The sequence below is a fragment of the Pleuronectes platessa genome, chromosome 15 (assembly GCF_947347685.1).
Source record: "Pleuronectes platessa chromosome 15, fPlePla1.1, whole genome shotgun sequence".
NCBI lineage: Eukaryota > Metazoa > Chordata > Actinopteri > Pleuronectiformes > Pleuronectidae > Pleuronectes > Pleuronectes platessa.
Genome location: NC_070640.1, coordinates 582,694 through 600,142, shown reverse-complemented (window position 1 = coordinate 600,142; position 17,449 = coordinate 582,694). Strand labels below are relative to the sequence as shown.

The following is a 17,449-nucleotide window of genomic DNA, read 5'->3' as shown; positions in this document are numbered from 1 at the left end:
AAACGCATTTAACGTGGAGAGGTGCATGCTCGATCGATGATGTGCGCTTGGTCATCGATCGCTCTCTCCACCGACCGCAACAGGCTTCAACGTGCGGGTGCTCGGGCCCGCAAGTGCTACAACGTAGCCCTAGTTATTATTATTTCCCTTTGGGGGGCTTTTTCAGGGTCTAGACATGCTCAAAAAGTTATGAAACTTTGCAGGAAATTCAAGGTCTGCGGATATTTTAGTATTCTGGAGTAATTGGAATTGGGCGTGGCAAAATGGCTCTACAGCGCCCCCTGGAACCAGCCCCTAGGTTTCCACATAACGGATTTTCATCAAAATCTGGATATAGGTGTATCGTGACCAGTCATGAAAAAAAGTCTCATGGAGCATTATGAAAAACGCAACAGGAAGTCCGCCATTTTGCTTTTAGTGGCCATTTTGGCAATATCCCACATTTTTACTTTTACGTACTTGTCCCAGGGCTTTCATCAGATCAACTTCAAATTCAGATGAGTGTCATCACAACAAGATGGAGATAAAAAATGATTGAGGGATTTTTTTTTTATCACACCGTGTGACCGTGGCATGGCGTTAAAAATTGGTTACACGCCATCAAAACACGGGCATCTGTATCTCGGACATACATGTTCCAATCAAGTCCAAACTAGACATGTAAGACAATAGTCCCCGCCTGATGACATCTATGCATAAATGATGACTTAAAACCGCAGCGCCCCCTGGTGGCAACAGGAAATGTCTTGTTTTTTGCTTGTCTTACACTTGGATGAATTTCTCCTCATCCACTGACCTCAACCATGTCAAACTGTATCAAATGGGTCCCAAGACATTGACAATGAAGACATAAGATTACCGTGACTTTTCGTCAAACGCCATATGAATGGCGTGGCATTAAAGTTCATCAACTCGCCGTGAAACACGAAATTGCTGTAACTTCAGTGTTCATGATTCTATCTCTCTCAAACTACATGTGTGTAACAACAGCCCCCCCCTGAAGATATTCATATGGTTTTAAGAAATGGGCGTGGCAAAAAAAATGACCAGCGCCCCCTATAGGGCAACCCCGGCACTACGATGGCCGACATTTATACAAATCTATCGGGACATGTGTCGTTTCATAACAAACAAAAAAATATCTTGGATAGGTATGCTTGACCAAACAGGGAGGCCGCCATTTTGGATTAAGTGGCCATTTTTTTCCCATATTCCACATTTTTACTTGATGCACTTGTCCCAGGGCTTTCATCAGATTAACTTCAAATTAAGATCAGTGCCATCACAACAAGATGGAGATAAAAAGTGATTAAGAGATTGACCTTTCGTCACACCGTGTGACCGTGGCGTGGCGTCTTGAGTTTGATTAAACGCCATCAAAACACGAGGTTCTGTATCTCGGACATACATTGTCCAATCGAGTCCAAACTAGACATGTAAGACAAGGGTGCCATCCTGATGACATCTACACAGAAATTATGACTTGAAATTACAGCGCCCCCTGGTGGCTACAGGAAGTGACATGTTTTATACTTTGATGAACTGCTCCTGGCTGATTTACAATATACAGCTCAAATCAGATCAGTCAAGTCATTAGATCATGGTCAGAATTGTGACGTTTCCTCAAACCGTGTAAACATTGATGTGCGGCGAAGGATTTTCCTTCGCCAAAGGACACGATGTTATCATAACTCCACTGTGCATTGTCCTATCACTACAAAACTTCTGTCACATGGTCAGAGTCCAAGCCTGAACAGCTCTATGTGTCAATATATCCTCAGTGTCATAGCGCCACCTACTGATTCGCCAGGAAACAGGAAGTACTTTGTTAATCCACTCTGCATTATCCAACCGGCTCCAAACTACTGACCTATGATCACAAAACTGATCTGAACAGCTCCACATATAAATATTAGTTCAGGGACATAGCGCCACCTACTGATCAGTGTGAAAATTAAGTTGTGTTAACATTGTCCGATTGACACAAAATTGCTCAAGCTACATCAGAGCGCCTACATGAACAGATATATATGTCTGTGCGTAATAATAGTGATGGCGCCACCTACTGGCAAACCTACTGCCGCAGAGCGCAAAACGCATTTAACGTGGAGAAGTGCATGCTCGATCGATGATGTGCGCTTGGTCATCGATCGCTCTCTCCACCGACCGCAACAGGCTTCAACTTGCGGGTGCTCGGGCCCGCAAGTGCTACAACGTAGCCCTAGTTGGGAATGTGTCTTGTGTTGATGTTTGAAGTGAAGCTCCATTCTAAATTAGATTTTGTTGCATATTGCTTGATGGGGGATAAGAGATATTAAGGTGAAGAAAAGTACTAAAGGTACAGTAAATAATTTAATATAGCTTAATTGTAATGATAAGGTGATTAAATGACATTGTGCAAGTTTGAGAAAATAGGCCCTCAATTTCTTAACGGTAAGACCTGTGTGTATTAATCACTGCATTACAGTTTGCTAGGCAAAGTCAGGAATTGATTTAAAGACTCATCGTATGCCCAACAGTTGATATGATTCCTTTGGATCTTAATGAAATGTCTGTTACATACTTTTGTCAAAATACCACAAGGATCATTTAAAACAGCAGCTTTTTACCCTGTCTAAAACAGCCCTCCTCAGATTGACCTGTTTTGAGTGACCCGCTCCCCTATCGCTCCCCTATCCCTCCTCAGCATGACTGTGGGGCTGTGGAGCTGCTGCAGTGGCGCTGGTGTCCCTGCACTGGCTGACTATGCTACACCGGGGAAGCTGTGGTGGAACGGTGCGATGCGGGGACGTCCCAGGCAGTGGTCGATCTGCTGATGCGTTGACATAGCAGCTGGGATCAGCTTACGTCGCCGCCTTGGACAGCCAGTATCCCACGTGTCACCGCCGTTCCCCACGTGTTAACTCGCTGATTACCTTGAGCTCTCAGTGAGCGGCCCAGCGTTAGCTCGCTGCTGCTACCCCTCAGACATCCAAGTGGCCGCATAAACATGCCGATTGTCGAGGCGGAGACCCCCGGGACACTTAACGCTTTCCGCAGGATCCAATCTTCACCCTAATGCACAGTGTCGGCAGTGTCAGCCCGGGCTCCGTCTGCGCCGTCTCCCCGGGGAGAGGTCGAAGCGCGTTAGCTCGTGAGCTAACGCGTTCTTCATTGAAGCTATAATTTTTAAACTACTACATCTTCTGATAAAGATGTACATTATTTAAATACATGCATTAGATATGTGTGTATACACATTTAAAATATGCGCTACTGTACTTTCAAGCCCCGATGAGAGACCAGTTAGCAGCTGAGAGCTAGTTCGATTTGACGGTTCTCAACGTCTCAGTCCGGTTTTTGTTACGCCCTCACTCCCGGAACCCCTCACACAGACCCGGGTCTGTCCGGGTTCCCCTCCGCGGGGACTGACGGTCCGTGTGCGGACATGAAGCCGAGCGGGCAGTGGAGGCTTACATGTCACCGTCAATTACCTAAACAAAACAACAGCTTTTCTAGTTGCAGACACTCACTGCGACACGAGACACGCGCTGTCAATATATATATATATATATATGTTTATCAAATTTATGTCCTAAATGTCAAGTCTCGTCCGGTCCGATAAGTTGTTTCACATGATTTATGTTCTGTGTTGTGTGTCCCTACTCATCTCTCCTCTCGTTTCAGACTCCTCACTCCCTCCCTCGTGTGTGTGTTCCACCCTGGTGATTGTCAGCTCCTCCCCGATTGGTTGCACCTGTTCCTAATTACCCGGTGTATTTAGTCTCTGTGTTCCTGTGTCGCGTTGCCAGTTCGTCTTTGTATCTTCATGTTCTTAGCGTCCCAGCATTTCCCTCTGATAGCTCTCTTGTTGCCGACCACTGCCTGTTTAACGTTTCTCGTCTCTGCCTTTTCCCTGCCGGATACTCTGCACCTTCGCCGACTGCCTGCCCGTGTACCGACCTTGGACCTTAACAATTACCAACTCTGCTTCTGCCTGCTCCCTATTGGATTTACGTTCTCGTGTTTGGACTGCCTTTACGTGTACCATATACAAGAAGTAAAGTTTGTTAACTGCTCCTACCTGTGCCTCCGTGTTCTGATATTGGATCCTCACACCATACTGCATCCCTCACACTAAATGCTTTTCTGTGCCTCAGTCACATTGTATTCCATTAAAGTTCTTTCAGAAATGACAACAAATTTTGTATTTGTCAGGACCCACACTTTTTCATGTCCTCTTACACATAGAAGAAGTTATTATAGTGTAACGGACTGGGTTTATGTTTATGTTTGGTTTTGATGTTTGTTCAGTAGAACACTGTGTTGAAGGAGCGTTCTGATATCCTGAGGATCAGTGAAGGGGTCGGGGTGGGACATGTGACTGTTTGGACCAATAGGGTTGGGTTGTTTGGGGATGTCAGGTTCTCATTGGCTGGGTTTTGTTGGGGATCGGGGGCCAATGAGGAAGTGAAGAGTTGTTGGGGGTGAAGTGACGCAGTAAGAATTTGTAGTTGACGTGTTTGTGTGAACTATAATAAAAGTTCCGAAACAAAGAAGAAGTTCCGTGTTGTCGTAAGCGGGGACGCTACAATATGTTATGTTAAAAAATGGGAAGCTAGAGGTCGATGATGTTATAGAAGTTGTTGATGATGAAGGAATCTCAGCGGACCCTGTTCTTGTTTGTATAATATGTTTATACACAGAAGAATCACAGGCCAGACGGGCACCATGGTATACCCGGAGAAATCACACAGGCCAAATAGTGAAATCTGACTCGCAGGGGTCGAGCACACAATATTTAGGGAGGTTTGTTCCGCCCATGACTTGAGGTAACATGCCGTCCCACATGGGGCCTTCTGCCTAAAGAAGGTTTTTGTACCTGAAGATGAAAACACATTGGTCAAGAACATTCCTTCTACACCCATCCATTAGCTGGTCAGAGGTCATTCCCTAAGTCAAGGGTCCTTCCAAAAAGGTAGAGAACTTCTAGAACATCTGGAGGACTCTCTGAGAATGTCTGAGAGTCCAGAAGGCAGGCATCATAAATGTAAGCCTGTCCTGTTTTAAACACATGTCAAAATGTTTTACTCTACCAAATATACGACATTAACTTACTAGAACAAAGCTGTTTGGAACTCAGCAACTTCCACGTGAACCAAGAGTTGGGATCACATTGTTTGAGCGTGTTTACACGGACGCCTCCAAGCGTCTCTCTTCATTCAAGTTGTGACTGTTCCATGTCGGACTCAGCAGCTTGCATCATGAGATCCTTCGTTGAGCCAGTTCTCTGTCTCAGACCCGGCAGAGACCTCAAGGGGACAGTTATCGTATTATTACGATGTAATATTCCCACAGCGTCTTCAGTTGTGTACAGTCCTGTTTATGACCACTTACAGCGTGGTCACGTGTCAGAGTCATGTGAACTCCTGTGCAGCTGATATACAGACGGTGGGAACATGTTCCCTCAGCAGAGCTGCTCACACTCAGACACACACTGACCTGCTAATGATCTGCACAGGGAAATGTGAATGCTTTTGGGTTTTTGATGCAACTCGACGAGCCTCTTTGTGTTTTTTCAACTGTTCTCAGAATACAGGGGACAGATGAAGAGATTTATTGTGCTGTTGTTTTTCAGCTGCATCAACCGGCTCTAGCTCTTCATGTGGTTAATGCTTCTTTGAGATGTCAGGTACAGCTCAAACCAACATTACTACTTCTTCTCGAGTGGCGTTTCGGGAGCGAGTGATACTAGGTACTGTGACCTCTGTGCCCTGCTGCATCTTCCTCTTCATTAATGTCACCATGTTGTTCACCCTGAGGAGCAAAGCAGTGTTTCGTGATTCCTCTCGTTACATCCTCCTGTTCAACCTCCTGCTGGCCGACACCATACAGATGACACTGAGTCAGTTATTGTACATTTTGTCTGTCTGTAACGAACGGCTGATGTATCCTGTGTGTGGCCTTCTGGTCATGCTCTCTGTTATCACAAATGAAATCTCCCCTCTCACTCTGGTGGTGATGTCTCTGGAGAGATATGTGGCTGTGTGCCACCCGCTGCGACACACCTCCATCATCACCATCAGAAACACAGCACTGGCCATCATGGTGGTTTGGGCCATTAGTTCACTGAACGTCCTCGTCCACATTGTGTTGCTGTTAGATTTCCCGTTTGAAGACCTGGACACTCTGTTAATGAAAGACTTTTGTGGAAGCCTTGTCATGTTTCTTGGGTCGATGTCTGAAGATTATGACAGAGCTTTCACTTGTTTTGTGTTTGTATCAGCGGCTGCAGTGATCACGTCCACCTACATCGGTGTGATGGTGGCAGCCAAGTCAGCGTCTACAGACAAAGCTTCAGCTCGTAAAGCTCGTAACACGCTGCTGCTGCATATGGCGCAGCTGGGCCTCAGCCTCTTATCAACTATACACAACTCTGTCGTTGGATCCATTGCAAGGGTTGTGACAAGGCCAGTACTTATAATCATCCTGAATACTTTATATGTGCTCGTCATCATGCTCCCCAGATGTCTGAGTTCTCTCATCTATGGGCTCAGAGATAAGACCATCAGACCTTTGCTCTTCTACCATCTGTGCTGTGGACTGAAACTCAAACCTCGGGTCTCACCCTGACACATGTATTCACTTGTTAAACTCATGCTGCTTGTCAAATGCCAACATTTCCAGCATTTGACTTTAATGTAAAGTTCAGGCCGAAAGTCTGAGCTTCATCAGTTTGTCTCTTTTTATTTAGTGAATAGAATCCTGTCAAAATTATGATTGTTTCAATCAGACCAGTCTACAGCGACCTGTCATTGAAAGGTGTTAATGGAAGTGGATGTCTTGAACATTGAGGGGAGGTGAAGGTTAAAGATGTCATCTGTCTGTTTCCCACCAGAGTCAGGACAGAACCTTTGAGATGATATCGGCGTCAGGTTGGTTCAGACCCGCTGGCTGGGCTGCTGGATGTTTTGCCTGTAATTGGGGGAATCATCAGGCTCAGGTTTCTCTCTTGCTCAGTCGGGTTCAGACAGAAAATGGACCCGAGCTGATCAGAGGCCTCAGATGGTACAGAGAATGAGAATAGGTGTGCACCAGACTGAATACGAGTAGGAAAGGACGAGTGAAGGAGGAAAAAAGCTGAACGAGGATGAAGGGAGGTGGGATGTGATGAGAGAGGAAGAAGAATGGAGAGAGGGGAGAAAAAAGGCTGAGTCAGACGGATGTATTGTGGAGGTGTGGTTCAGATATGACCCTGATCCTATGTTTACTAGTTCACTTCATTAGGCATTAACATTTCAAAAGGATAGATTTCAAGTTGCATCATCCTGGTCTAATGTGCGGCTGAAGCTTCTGTCTTCTTCCGTTCCTCCAGAAACGTTTCAGATTGTCTTTAAAGAAAGGTTCTGTGCTGTATCACCACAACATGAAATAAAATGATTCATATCACCTTTGTGTTGGTCTTCATGGAGTCACGTGTTTTCAGTGCATTTAAAATTGAGTTGTTAAATCTGGATTATTTTCATGTTCAGACCCGAGCATTGACCCCCCATGGGGGGGGGGGGGGTCAATGCTCGGGTCTGAACATCTCCGGTGCATGCCAGAACAGGATGCACCGGATCCGGCCCTAGATAGTTCCAGGAGCAAAATCCTTTAATACACTTGTTTTCAGTTTTGATGAAAAGCAAAATTTCAAAGTAAAATGTTAACATTATTGATAGGAATGATGAGAACCGAGAATGTCCCATTCCTCTGCCACGGCCCGACAGACTCCTTTTAAAACCACATTTACATTCACTAGCTAAATTGTATTCAGATCTGCACCAGATTACACAAACATAAATATCATCGCCATAAATATGATTTGTTCTCAGAGAAATCTGTGAAAATGTTGAACTCTTTTCTCACTTTGTTAAGGAAAGAAAGAAACAATCGTTGATGTGGACTCAAAGTTTACCAAGTACCCTGTGCCGTGCCCCACTCCGGGCTTTTTATGTAATCCTGTTTTTGAACATTTGATGTATCATCATCTCCATAATATCAACACAATGACATGTAGTGACCACAGGAGGGCGCCGATACCAACATTTTGTCTCAGTGTTGTCTTTAGCTCGTTGACGAGGAAAAGTCCACCCTGCAGAAAGACGCTATGCCAACCTCACTGGACTGGTGGCTGAGCAGAGGACAGATAAGGACATGAGACACAAACTTATGTGATTTCAGACGTGAGAAGTGGCTAATTTAAATTTAAACATCATTTAAATAATAATCTCGCTTCCGATGGACCTGTCGGTGTTTGTTTAAGGTTAGCAGCAGCCGCCTGACTGATCTCCCCACGGACAGGGGAGCGTTGACAGTGCGTGTCTCGTGTCGCAGTGAGTGTCTTCAACTAGAAAAGCTGTTGTTTTGTTTCGGTAATTAACGGTGGCGTGTAAGCTAGTGGCGCTAGCCTCATAGCAATCAGTGCCCGGCTTGCCGGCCTGCGGCAGCGGACAGCTGGCTGCTCTGTGGCGGGTTGGTCCCCGTCTGTACCCGGGCGGCTCACCGCGAGGCTGGCGATGCTCCCGCTTCACACACCTGAGAGACGGACACGTCTCACCGGCTCAGGGTTCCCCACGTCTGCAGGGTATGTCTCATTTTCATCATTGATCATTATCGATCTGTGACAAATCTCCAGCCTGTGTGTCCCCAGTGTGTGTCCCGCTACGGTTTAAAGCTGCAGCACTTTCTGGAATGACTGCTTGTGAACGTTTTTACAGCTACCGGGTAGCATGTGGAACCCTACCCGGTAAGGATCGGACTGGGATTTGGGGGGAGAGATCCCATTTCGGGTCCGGAGTGGAGGAACAATGCTCTCGGAGTCGTAGCTTGTGTGTGTGTGTGTGTTTCGCCATGGTAGACTCAGCACCTATTAATAGAAAACAATGCACTCGGAGGCTAACCCGAGTCGAAGCTTCTGTGTGTGTCGCCTCGGTTGAAACAGCAGGTATAACTTAAAACAGCTGTTTGTGGAGCTTTGTTAGAAAATAGCACCGGAACGTGTTCCAGGACCCCCCCGGTCTCCGGCTGCATTGTACCCGTTATAAGGCGCTCGCTCAGCGGACAGCCTCTCCTGCGATGCCTGGCGGCGAAGCGGAGGTGGAGGAGGGGGGGAGAGAGCTCAAAACAGGTCAATCTGAGGAGGGCTGTTTTAGACATGGTAATAAGGTGCTGTTTTAAATGATCCTTGTGGTATTTTGACCAAAACATGTTACAGACATTTCATTAAGACCCCAAGGAACCATATCAACTGTGGTGAAATGGGCATAATATGTCCCCTTTAATATTAGATCAAAACTTTAGTTGGTTAAAGTTCTCGCGGGTCACCACCCTTCAAGGGAAAAGATAGCCAATTTATTGATTAAGATCAGTGTCATTCAGATCTAGTTCAATTTTAAATCTCAATATTTTACCATTAAAGATTATATAATGAACAATGAAGGTTATGGAGTTCTTAACAGTGTAACGGTTTGCAAAATTCACTTATGCAATATTAATGACAGAACATTTGTGAAAGAAAAACATTTATTATGAACATAATAAAATATAAAAGCACAAATTACCAAACAAACGTTCTAACTAACATTGATGTGTATGTGAGTTAGTGTGTGTGTGTATTTAAATTAAGGGGGGGGCGTCTCAAAATGGTGGTTGACCAAGAGAGTAACACTTTCCTATGGGCTTTGAATATGCCCCCTAATATAGCAGCCCCCCCCCCCCCTTCCTCTGAAGTGAGGGAGGAGATGAGTAAGGTGAAAACAATGCGTGTCTGTATATATGTTAATCAGAGCATGCAAGAGTCAGAGAGACCTACAAAGGAAGCCTCTGAAGGGCCTATATAACATTAGCTGCTTCTACCAGGGCGACACACACACACAGAAGCTACGACTCGGGTTAGCCTCCGAGAGCATTCTTTCTCCACACCAGACCCAAAATGGGATCTCCCCCCTACTTTCCAGTCCGATGCTTCCCGGGTGGGCAGCCACATATCCCTGCAATACTGCTGTAAATACATGCACAAGCAACCATTCCAGAAAGTGCTGCAACTTTAAACACAAACTAGCAGCAAGCTAGCGTTAGCTCCCCATAAACAGCTGTTTTCTATTTATACCTGCTGCTTCTACCGGGGCGACACACACACACAGAAGCTAGCGTTAGCTCACTGCTGTTACCCGTAAACAAACACCGACAGGTCCCCGGAACAAACGCTCGTAACTTACCCCGACCGCAGGTTCTGCTTCTCAGCCAGACCTCCGCCTCTCAACCCGCTCCCTGGCTGGTTAGCGTCCCCCCTCGGCTAGCTTCCCAGCTAACACCCGCCGCCCCGAGCTGAGGAGGGGGCTGTGGCTCGTAACATACCCCGGTCTCCTCCTCTGCCAGATCTCCGCCTCCAGGAGGAGGGGGGGGGGGGGGGGGCTATGCCATGTAGACTGACTGTGACGTCAATTCTGGTCGTAATCCCATTCGACGCACTCTAGCGTATAGTTTCTGACATAGAGGAACCACAACAAATCGCGGGAGTTGTTTTATTCCAGAGTTTTTGGGACGGTAGACATGCCAGATACCCAAATTAACGTGAAGAAGCAATACAAAAGTGGATTTTTCATAATATGTCCCATTTAAGGAATCAAAATTTAGGAATTACAAGAGGTGGTTTCAACTGGAAATATTATACTGGAGAGGGTTTTCCAATTGTCTCTTAAAAAAGTGTGTTTGAGATTGGTTGAAGGTATAAGGTTATACTATAAATGTAACACAAATGTTGATGATTTGATATGAGTGGCTGTACAAGAAACATGTAAGATTTGATGAGACTAATCTGAGAATTACAGCTGACAGTAAAAGAAAAAGTGAGGAGACAGAGGATTTCTTGGAATTCTCAGCACTGGAACAAGGTGAGTATACTTTTTAAGTATATTTGGGGTATAATAAGGCTTTTTTTAAAGGCTAATAGTAAAAGGAAAAAGGAAATAACCAAAAACAATTTGAAATAGACGTTTTTTAAGAAATAAGGAAATAATCAGTTTTAAAAATAAATTAAGGAGCTTTTAAGGTCATTTTCCATTACAGTAGAACTTTATTCCCCGAAGTTTCGCATTTTACTAAAAAAATTAGAGTTTAAATTGATAAACAAGCTAGAGTTAAGAAGTAACTATTAAAACAAACCATTAGAGAGATGAATTCACCACAGATTTCTTCTCCTACGGTACAAGATATGGTACTGAAGTATGGTCATTATAGTGTTAAACAGTTTAGCGTGTGGGTGAGAGACCTTGATTTTCCTATCACAGGAATGATAAGTTTAAATCATTTGCAGCAACTTAAGATTAAATTGCTTGTGGAACAAGAACGAAGCAAACAGGATAAAGGAACAGGGAGAGATGTGGAGATATTTGTGCCAGACTGGAGAGCATTTGAATGTTGGTTGACTGAAGTGAATATAAGGGACAGAATACATGATGTGTTAACTGAAATAATCTAAAAGTCCCCAAATCTCCGAATAGGTTCTGATCTGGATGCATCTCCACTGAGAGGGAGACCACTGCAGACAGAGCATGCGTCAGCTTCAACCGTCCCAATCCACACTTCCAGTATTCAACTTTGTTGTGGTGGAAAAGGTAGGCAGGCTTTCAGCTTCCACCATTTCACATGTGGAAGATGTGCTCAGTTTACAGAGAAGCTGAAGATGGCACAGCCAACAGCTTGGAAAAGCCAAGCCCGTGGAAGAGGGAGACAAAGAGGACCAGGAAGAGCTGAAGCTTGTTTCATATGCGCTGAAGCAGGACATTGGGCGGGAAATTGTCCTGATAATCCACACAACAATTATGATGACAACAGACCCAAGCTCGTTTACAAGATTCAACTCATTGTGTGTGCGAGATAAGAGTTCCACAGTGTGAGTGTCTCCACAAGAAAGGGTTTGGAGGGCTCGTCCCACGGGGGGGGGGGGCTCTGTGAGGAACACACACACACAGATGAGTTGGCTCTGAGTGTTAGAAGATTAGCATCTTTGACGGGGAGCTGGGTTTTCGACTTTTTCCTTGTCATTTGTCAAGGACATTAGGAATTGGAACTTTGGATCTTCAGGATGGCTCTGAAACGAGATGTTCATCAGCATACGAAGTGTGGCAGAGTGAACATTTTGATAATATGGTGCATATCGTTTAAAATGTACAAATTTTAATTAACGCACAGATTAACTTCCAGCGGGTCTTCGCAAACTGCTGTGTGCTGGCGTTTACGGAGACCTGGATGGATCCCATGGTGCCTGACTCCGCCGTTACTCCGGCCGGTTTTTCTATCTACCGGCAGGACAGAACCTCCGAGTTAGGTAAGAGCAGAGGTGGAGTGGTGTGCTTGTTGGTTAACTCTCGCTGGGGCTCGGATGTTGTTGTGCTTTCTACACGCTGTTCACCAGACCTGGAGTTGCTAGCGATAAAAGTGTGCCCTTTTTACCTTCCCCGTGAATTCAGCTCCGTCATCATCACAGCTGTTTACATTCCACCGCAGGCAGACAAAACGTGCGCGTTAGACGATCTGTGCGGAGTTATTAATGCACTAGAGGATGCTCACCCCGAGGCAGTCTCTATTGTTGTTGGTGACTTCAACAGGGCTAATATGAGGAAAGTTTTGCCTAAATATAATCAGCATATTAACTTTCCCACCCGGGGTGACCCGACTCTTGACCATTGTTACTCACAAATACGGAACAGCTACAAACCCCTCCCCCACCCCGCCTTGGGAAGTCGGATCACGCTTCCATCATGCTCATCCCAACCTACAGACAGCGCCTAAAACAGGAAAAAACGTTTTTTCGGGCAGTTCAACGCTGGAGTGCTGAATCCATTAGCACTCTCCAGGACTGCTTTGAAACAACACATTGGCAGATGTTCTGTGTTGCAGCTGATGGGGACATTAACGAGTACACAGATACTGTCTCTTCATATATCTCCAAATGCATAGATGATGTCGTCCCTAGGGTCAGTGTCAGGACTTTCCCTAAAAGCCCTGGGTAAATGGTAATGTCCGTGCTAAGCTCAGAGCACGGTCCTCTGCCTATAACTCTGGTGAACGGAGGCCTTGAGGAAGTCCAGATGTGACCTGCGGAGGGCCATCAGAGATGGAAAAGAGACTACAGGGACAAGCTGGAATCCAACTACCTCAGCTCTGACCCCTGACGCTTGTGGGGTGGCCTGCAACACATCACTGGCTATAAAGGGAGAAGTAGCAGTGATGATCAGCATGCCGCCTCCCTACCTGATGACCTCAACATCTTCTACGCACGGTTTGAGGCAGCCAACACCCTTCCATCCGCGAGACTGGCCGAGGACCGAGACGATGACTGCACTCTGTCCCTGACCGGGGCTAACGTGAGGTTCAAAGAGTGAACCCTCGGAAGTCATCTGGGCCCGATGGAGTTCCAGGCTGCGTCCTCAGGGGGTGCGCCGACCAGCTAGCAGAGGTCTTCACCTCCATATTCAACCTCTCCCTACATCTGTCAACAGTCCCCACCTGCTTCAAGCAGGCCACCATCATCCCCATACCTAAGAAATCATCCATCACCTGCTTAAATGACTACCGCCCTTTAGCACTGACCTCCAACATCATCAAGTGCTTCGAGCGGCTGGTCAAAACCCGAATCTGCTCGACCCTGTCGAGCACCCTTGACCCCTCCCAGTTTGCATACCGCCCCAACCGATCCACGGATGATGCCATCGCCCTGACAACGCACACCACCCTCTCCCACCTGGCAAGGGCCAACACATATGTGAGGATGCTGTTCGTGGACTACATCTCTGCGTTCAACATGATTGTGCCTGCCAAACTCGTCCCCAAGCTCAGGAGCCTGGGTCTTAAAACCCCCCTGTGTAACTGGATCTTGGACTTCCTGACGAGCAGACCCCAGGTGGTGAGAATGGGCAACCACACCTCCTCTTCACTGACCCTGAGTACCAGGGCCCCTCAGGGCTGCGTACTCAGCCCCCTCCTGTACTCCCTTTACACACACACAGTTCCAACATCATCCTGTAATTTGCAGACGACACCACCATCCGCGGTCTCATCTCCAACAACGACGACACCGCCTATAGAGATGAGGACAGAGGCTTGGAAACATGGTGCTAAGAGAACAACCTGTCTCTCAACGTCTGCAAGACCAAGGAGATGATCGTGGACTTCAGTAAGCTGCAGAGGGGGGGGGGGGGGGGGGGGGGGTCAACATATCGTTGGAGCTGTATTGCAGAGAGTCTCCGAGTTCAAGTTCCTTGGTGTGTTCATCACAGATGACCTGACCTGGTCCAACAAGCGGACTCTGTGGTCAAAACTGCACAAAAGCACCTTTACTTCCTAAGGAGACTCAAGAAGTTTGGCATGGCTGCAAAAACTTAACAAACTTTTACAGGTGCACCATCGAGAGCATCCTGTCAGGCTGCATCACTGGAAGTTGTTGAAAGTTGAGTTAGCTTTAGAGCTAGCTCACTTTTATGATCAGATGGTTCTGTTCATTTTTTGTTCTGAAGACGTCATTTAACAGAAAAATAGAAAAAGAGTAGATACATCTATCATTTACATATTTCACATCTGCAGTTGTCAGTTTATTAGGAACACCTAGTTTAAACAAAGTGAGCACACATCCTCCTGCAGGAAGGCTCCATGAACCGGCTGTGGTTCAATGGGAAGTTACTGAACTCTGCAGCTCTGGTGATGGAACTTCACAAAACATTGAACCACAGCCGGTTCATCACTTCCCTGGATTCATTGCTATTTACAGCACGTTGTGTTGTGAGTTGTTTTCTTCATTTGCAGTTTGTTGAGCTCTCAACTAACATCAGTTGTTTATTCTTCTTTTACAAGTACATAAATAAACGTTATCTGTAGTAACTGAGGTACAAAGTACAAACAGTAGCAGCAAGTTAAGTCTAGTGCTCCAGTTAGTTCCATAACTTTATTTAGCTTATGTTTTTAGGCTTTGTTAGCTAATGTTAGACCCAGAGTAAAGGCCGGCGCATGGTTCTGCAGCTGTGGCTTTTGTCCCTGATCTTCCTCCACAGCTTCGTACACTCGTTGACCTGCGAACCGACGTTAGGCCGAGATCTCCTTCCAGGAGTCACAGGCCATCTGCGTGTCCTTCCGTATTCCGTCAATGACGGGTTATACAGGTGGTCATACTTTCGGACCTCTTCTGTCAAACGCTCTTCTATTTGGTCCATATTTGTTTTTTTAAAGGGGAAATATTATGAAAAATCCACTTTTGTAGTGCTTCTACACGTTAATGTGGGTATCTGGCATGTCTACCGTCCCAAAAACTTGATCTGGTGAAGGAGGAGACCGGGTTACGTTACGAGCCACAGCACCCTCCTCAGCTCGAGGCGGCGGGTGTTAGCTGGGAAGCTAGCCAAGGGGGGACGCTAACCAGCCGGTGAGCGGGGATCTGGCCGAGAAGCAGAGCCTGCGGTCGGGGTAAGTCACGAGCCCAAGCCCCCCCCTCAGCTCGGGCTCGCTGGGTGATGTCGTCGGGATGCTGGCTCCATGTCTGCGGCTCGCTTCTGCTGGACCTGTCGGTGTTTGTTTACGGTTAGCAGCAGGGAGCTAACGCTAGCTTGCTGTAAGTTTGTGTTTAAAGTTGCTTCAAATGGCTGCTTGTGCACGTTTTTACAGCAGTATTGCATGTGGCAGCCCAGCCGGGAAGCAGCGGAGATCTGGCCGAGAAGCAGAGCCTGCGGTCGGGGTAAGACACATGCCAAAGCCCCCTCCTCAGCTCGGGCTCGTTAGGTGATGTTGGGCTGTGGCTCCATGTCTGCGGCTCGCTTCTGGTGGACCTGTCGGTGTTTGTTTACGGTTAGCAGCAGCCGCCTGACTGATCTCCCCACGGACAGGGGAGCGTTGATGGTGCGCGTCTCGTGTCGCAGTGTCTTCAACTAGAAAAGCTGTTGTTTTGTTTTGGTAATTGACGGTGACATGTAAGCTAGGTGGCGTTAGCCTCATAGCAATCAGTGCCCGGCATCAGTGCCTGCGGCAGCGGCAGCCGGCTGCTCTGTGACGGGTTGGATCCCGGCTGTACCCGGGCGGCTCACTGCGAGGCTGGCGATGCTCCCGCTGACTTCACACAACTGAGAGCCGGACACGTCTCACCGGCTCAGGGTTCCCCACGTCTGCAGGGTATGTCTCATTTTCATCATTGATCATTATCGATCTGTGACAAATCTCCAGCCTGTGTGTCCCCTATGTGTGTCCCGCTACGGTTAGCAGCAGGGAGCTAACGCTAGTTGGCTGTTAGTTTGTGTTTAAAGTTGCATCACTTTCTGGAATGGCTGCTTGTGAACGTATTTACAGCAGTATTGCATGTGGGACCCCGGCCGGGAGGCTAACCCGAGTCGTTGCTTCTGTGTGTGTCGCCCGGTTGAAACAGCAGGTATAACTTAAAACAGCTGTTTGTGGAGCTTTGTGAGAAAATAGCACCGGAACGTGTTCCAGGACCCCCCCCCCCCCCCCCCCCCCGGTCTCCGGCTGCAGCCGACAGCCTCTCCTGCGATGCCCGGGCGGCGAAGCGGAGGAGGAGGAGGGGGGGAGAGAGCTGCGCCTTATAACTTTTGTGGCCCGTACAGATTTGCTCCACGCACCCCGAGCTGCACGAACCAGTGCCGGTCACCAGCAGCTCGTTGCCGCCTCCATCGCTCGCTATAAAATAGACTCATACCCGGGGTTTTAAGTGCATTTCGCCTAAAAAGTTGCAGCAGTGTTAGCCTCCAACGCTGTAGCCCCTCCACGATCCCTTTGTCTGTGTGTGTGTGTGTGTGTGTGTGTGACTGTGTGTATGTTCCTCGATGAAAACTATTTCATGTTTGGTATGTTGCAGGAGGTCGGGATATCCGAGTTACCCTGAACGCAGCACAGCGATGTTGTTAGCAGCCCGGAGCTAAGCCTCCGCTATTTGCTCGGCTTCATGTCCGCACACGGACCGTCAGTCCACGCGGAGGGGAACCCGGACAGACCCGGGTCTGGGTGAGGGGTTCCGGGAGTGAGGGCGTGACAACAACCGGACTGAGACGTCGAGAACCGTCAAATCGACCAGCTAACTCTCAGCGGCTAGCTGGTCTCTCATCGGGGCTTGAGAGTACAGCAGCGCATATTTTAAGTGTAGATATGTGTGTATACACACATATCTAATGCATGTATTTAAATAATGTACATCTTTATCAAAAGGTGTAGTACTTTGAAAATTGTAGCTTCAATGAAGAAACACAACAAACGGATACAGAAATATATGTGTAGGACAGTGACTTAAAATGATTTTAACAACCTTAAATATGCTAAGGGGAGATTTAAGATGTGTGTGCGTGTGTGTCTGTGTGTCTGTGTGTGTGTGTGTGTGTCGGGGGCGGGGCGGTGAAATGGGGGGTGGGTTGTTGGTGAGAGGGGGCGGGGCGGTGAG

The 17,449-nt window shown here is 47.1% G+C and overlaps 1 protein-coding gene across 1 annotated transcript; it reads left to right on the top strand.

Annotated features, from left to right (window-relative positions):
- The first annotated feature begins 5,664 nt into the window (after positions 1-5,664).
- LOC128457255 (odorant receptor 131-2-like) lies at positions 5,665-6,612 on the top strand. Its single transcript, XM_053441883.1, has one exon. It carries the CDS (start codon positions 5,665-5,667, stop codon positions 6,610-6,612), a length of 948 nt encoding a protein of 315 aa, XP_053297858.1.
- Positions 6,613-17,449: the final 10,837 nt, after the last annotated feature.

What these genes read in the sequence shown, in the direction of transcription:
- LOC128457255 (XM_053441883.1), top strand. Translation starts at nt 5,665, where the DNA reads ATGTCAGGTACAGCTCAAACCAACATTACTACTTCTTCTCGAGTGGCG.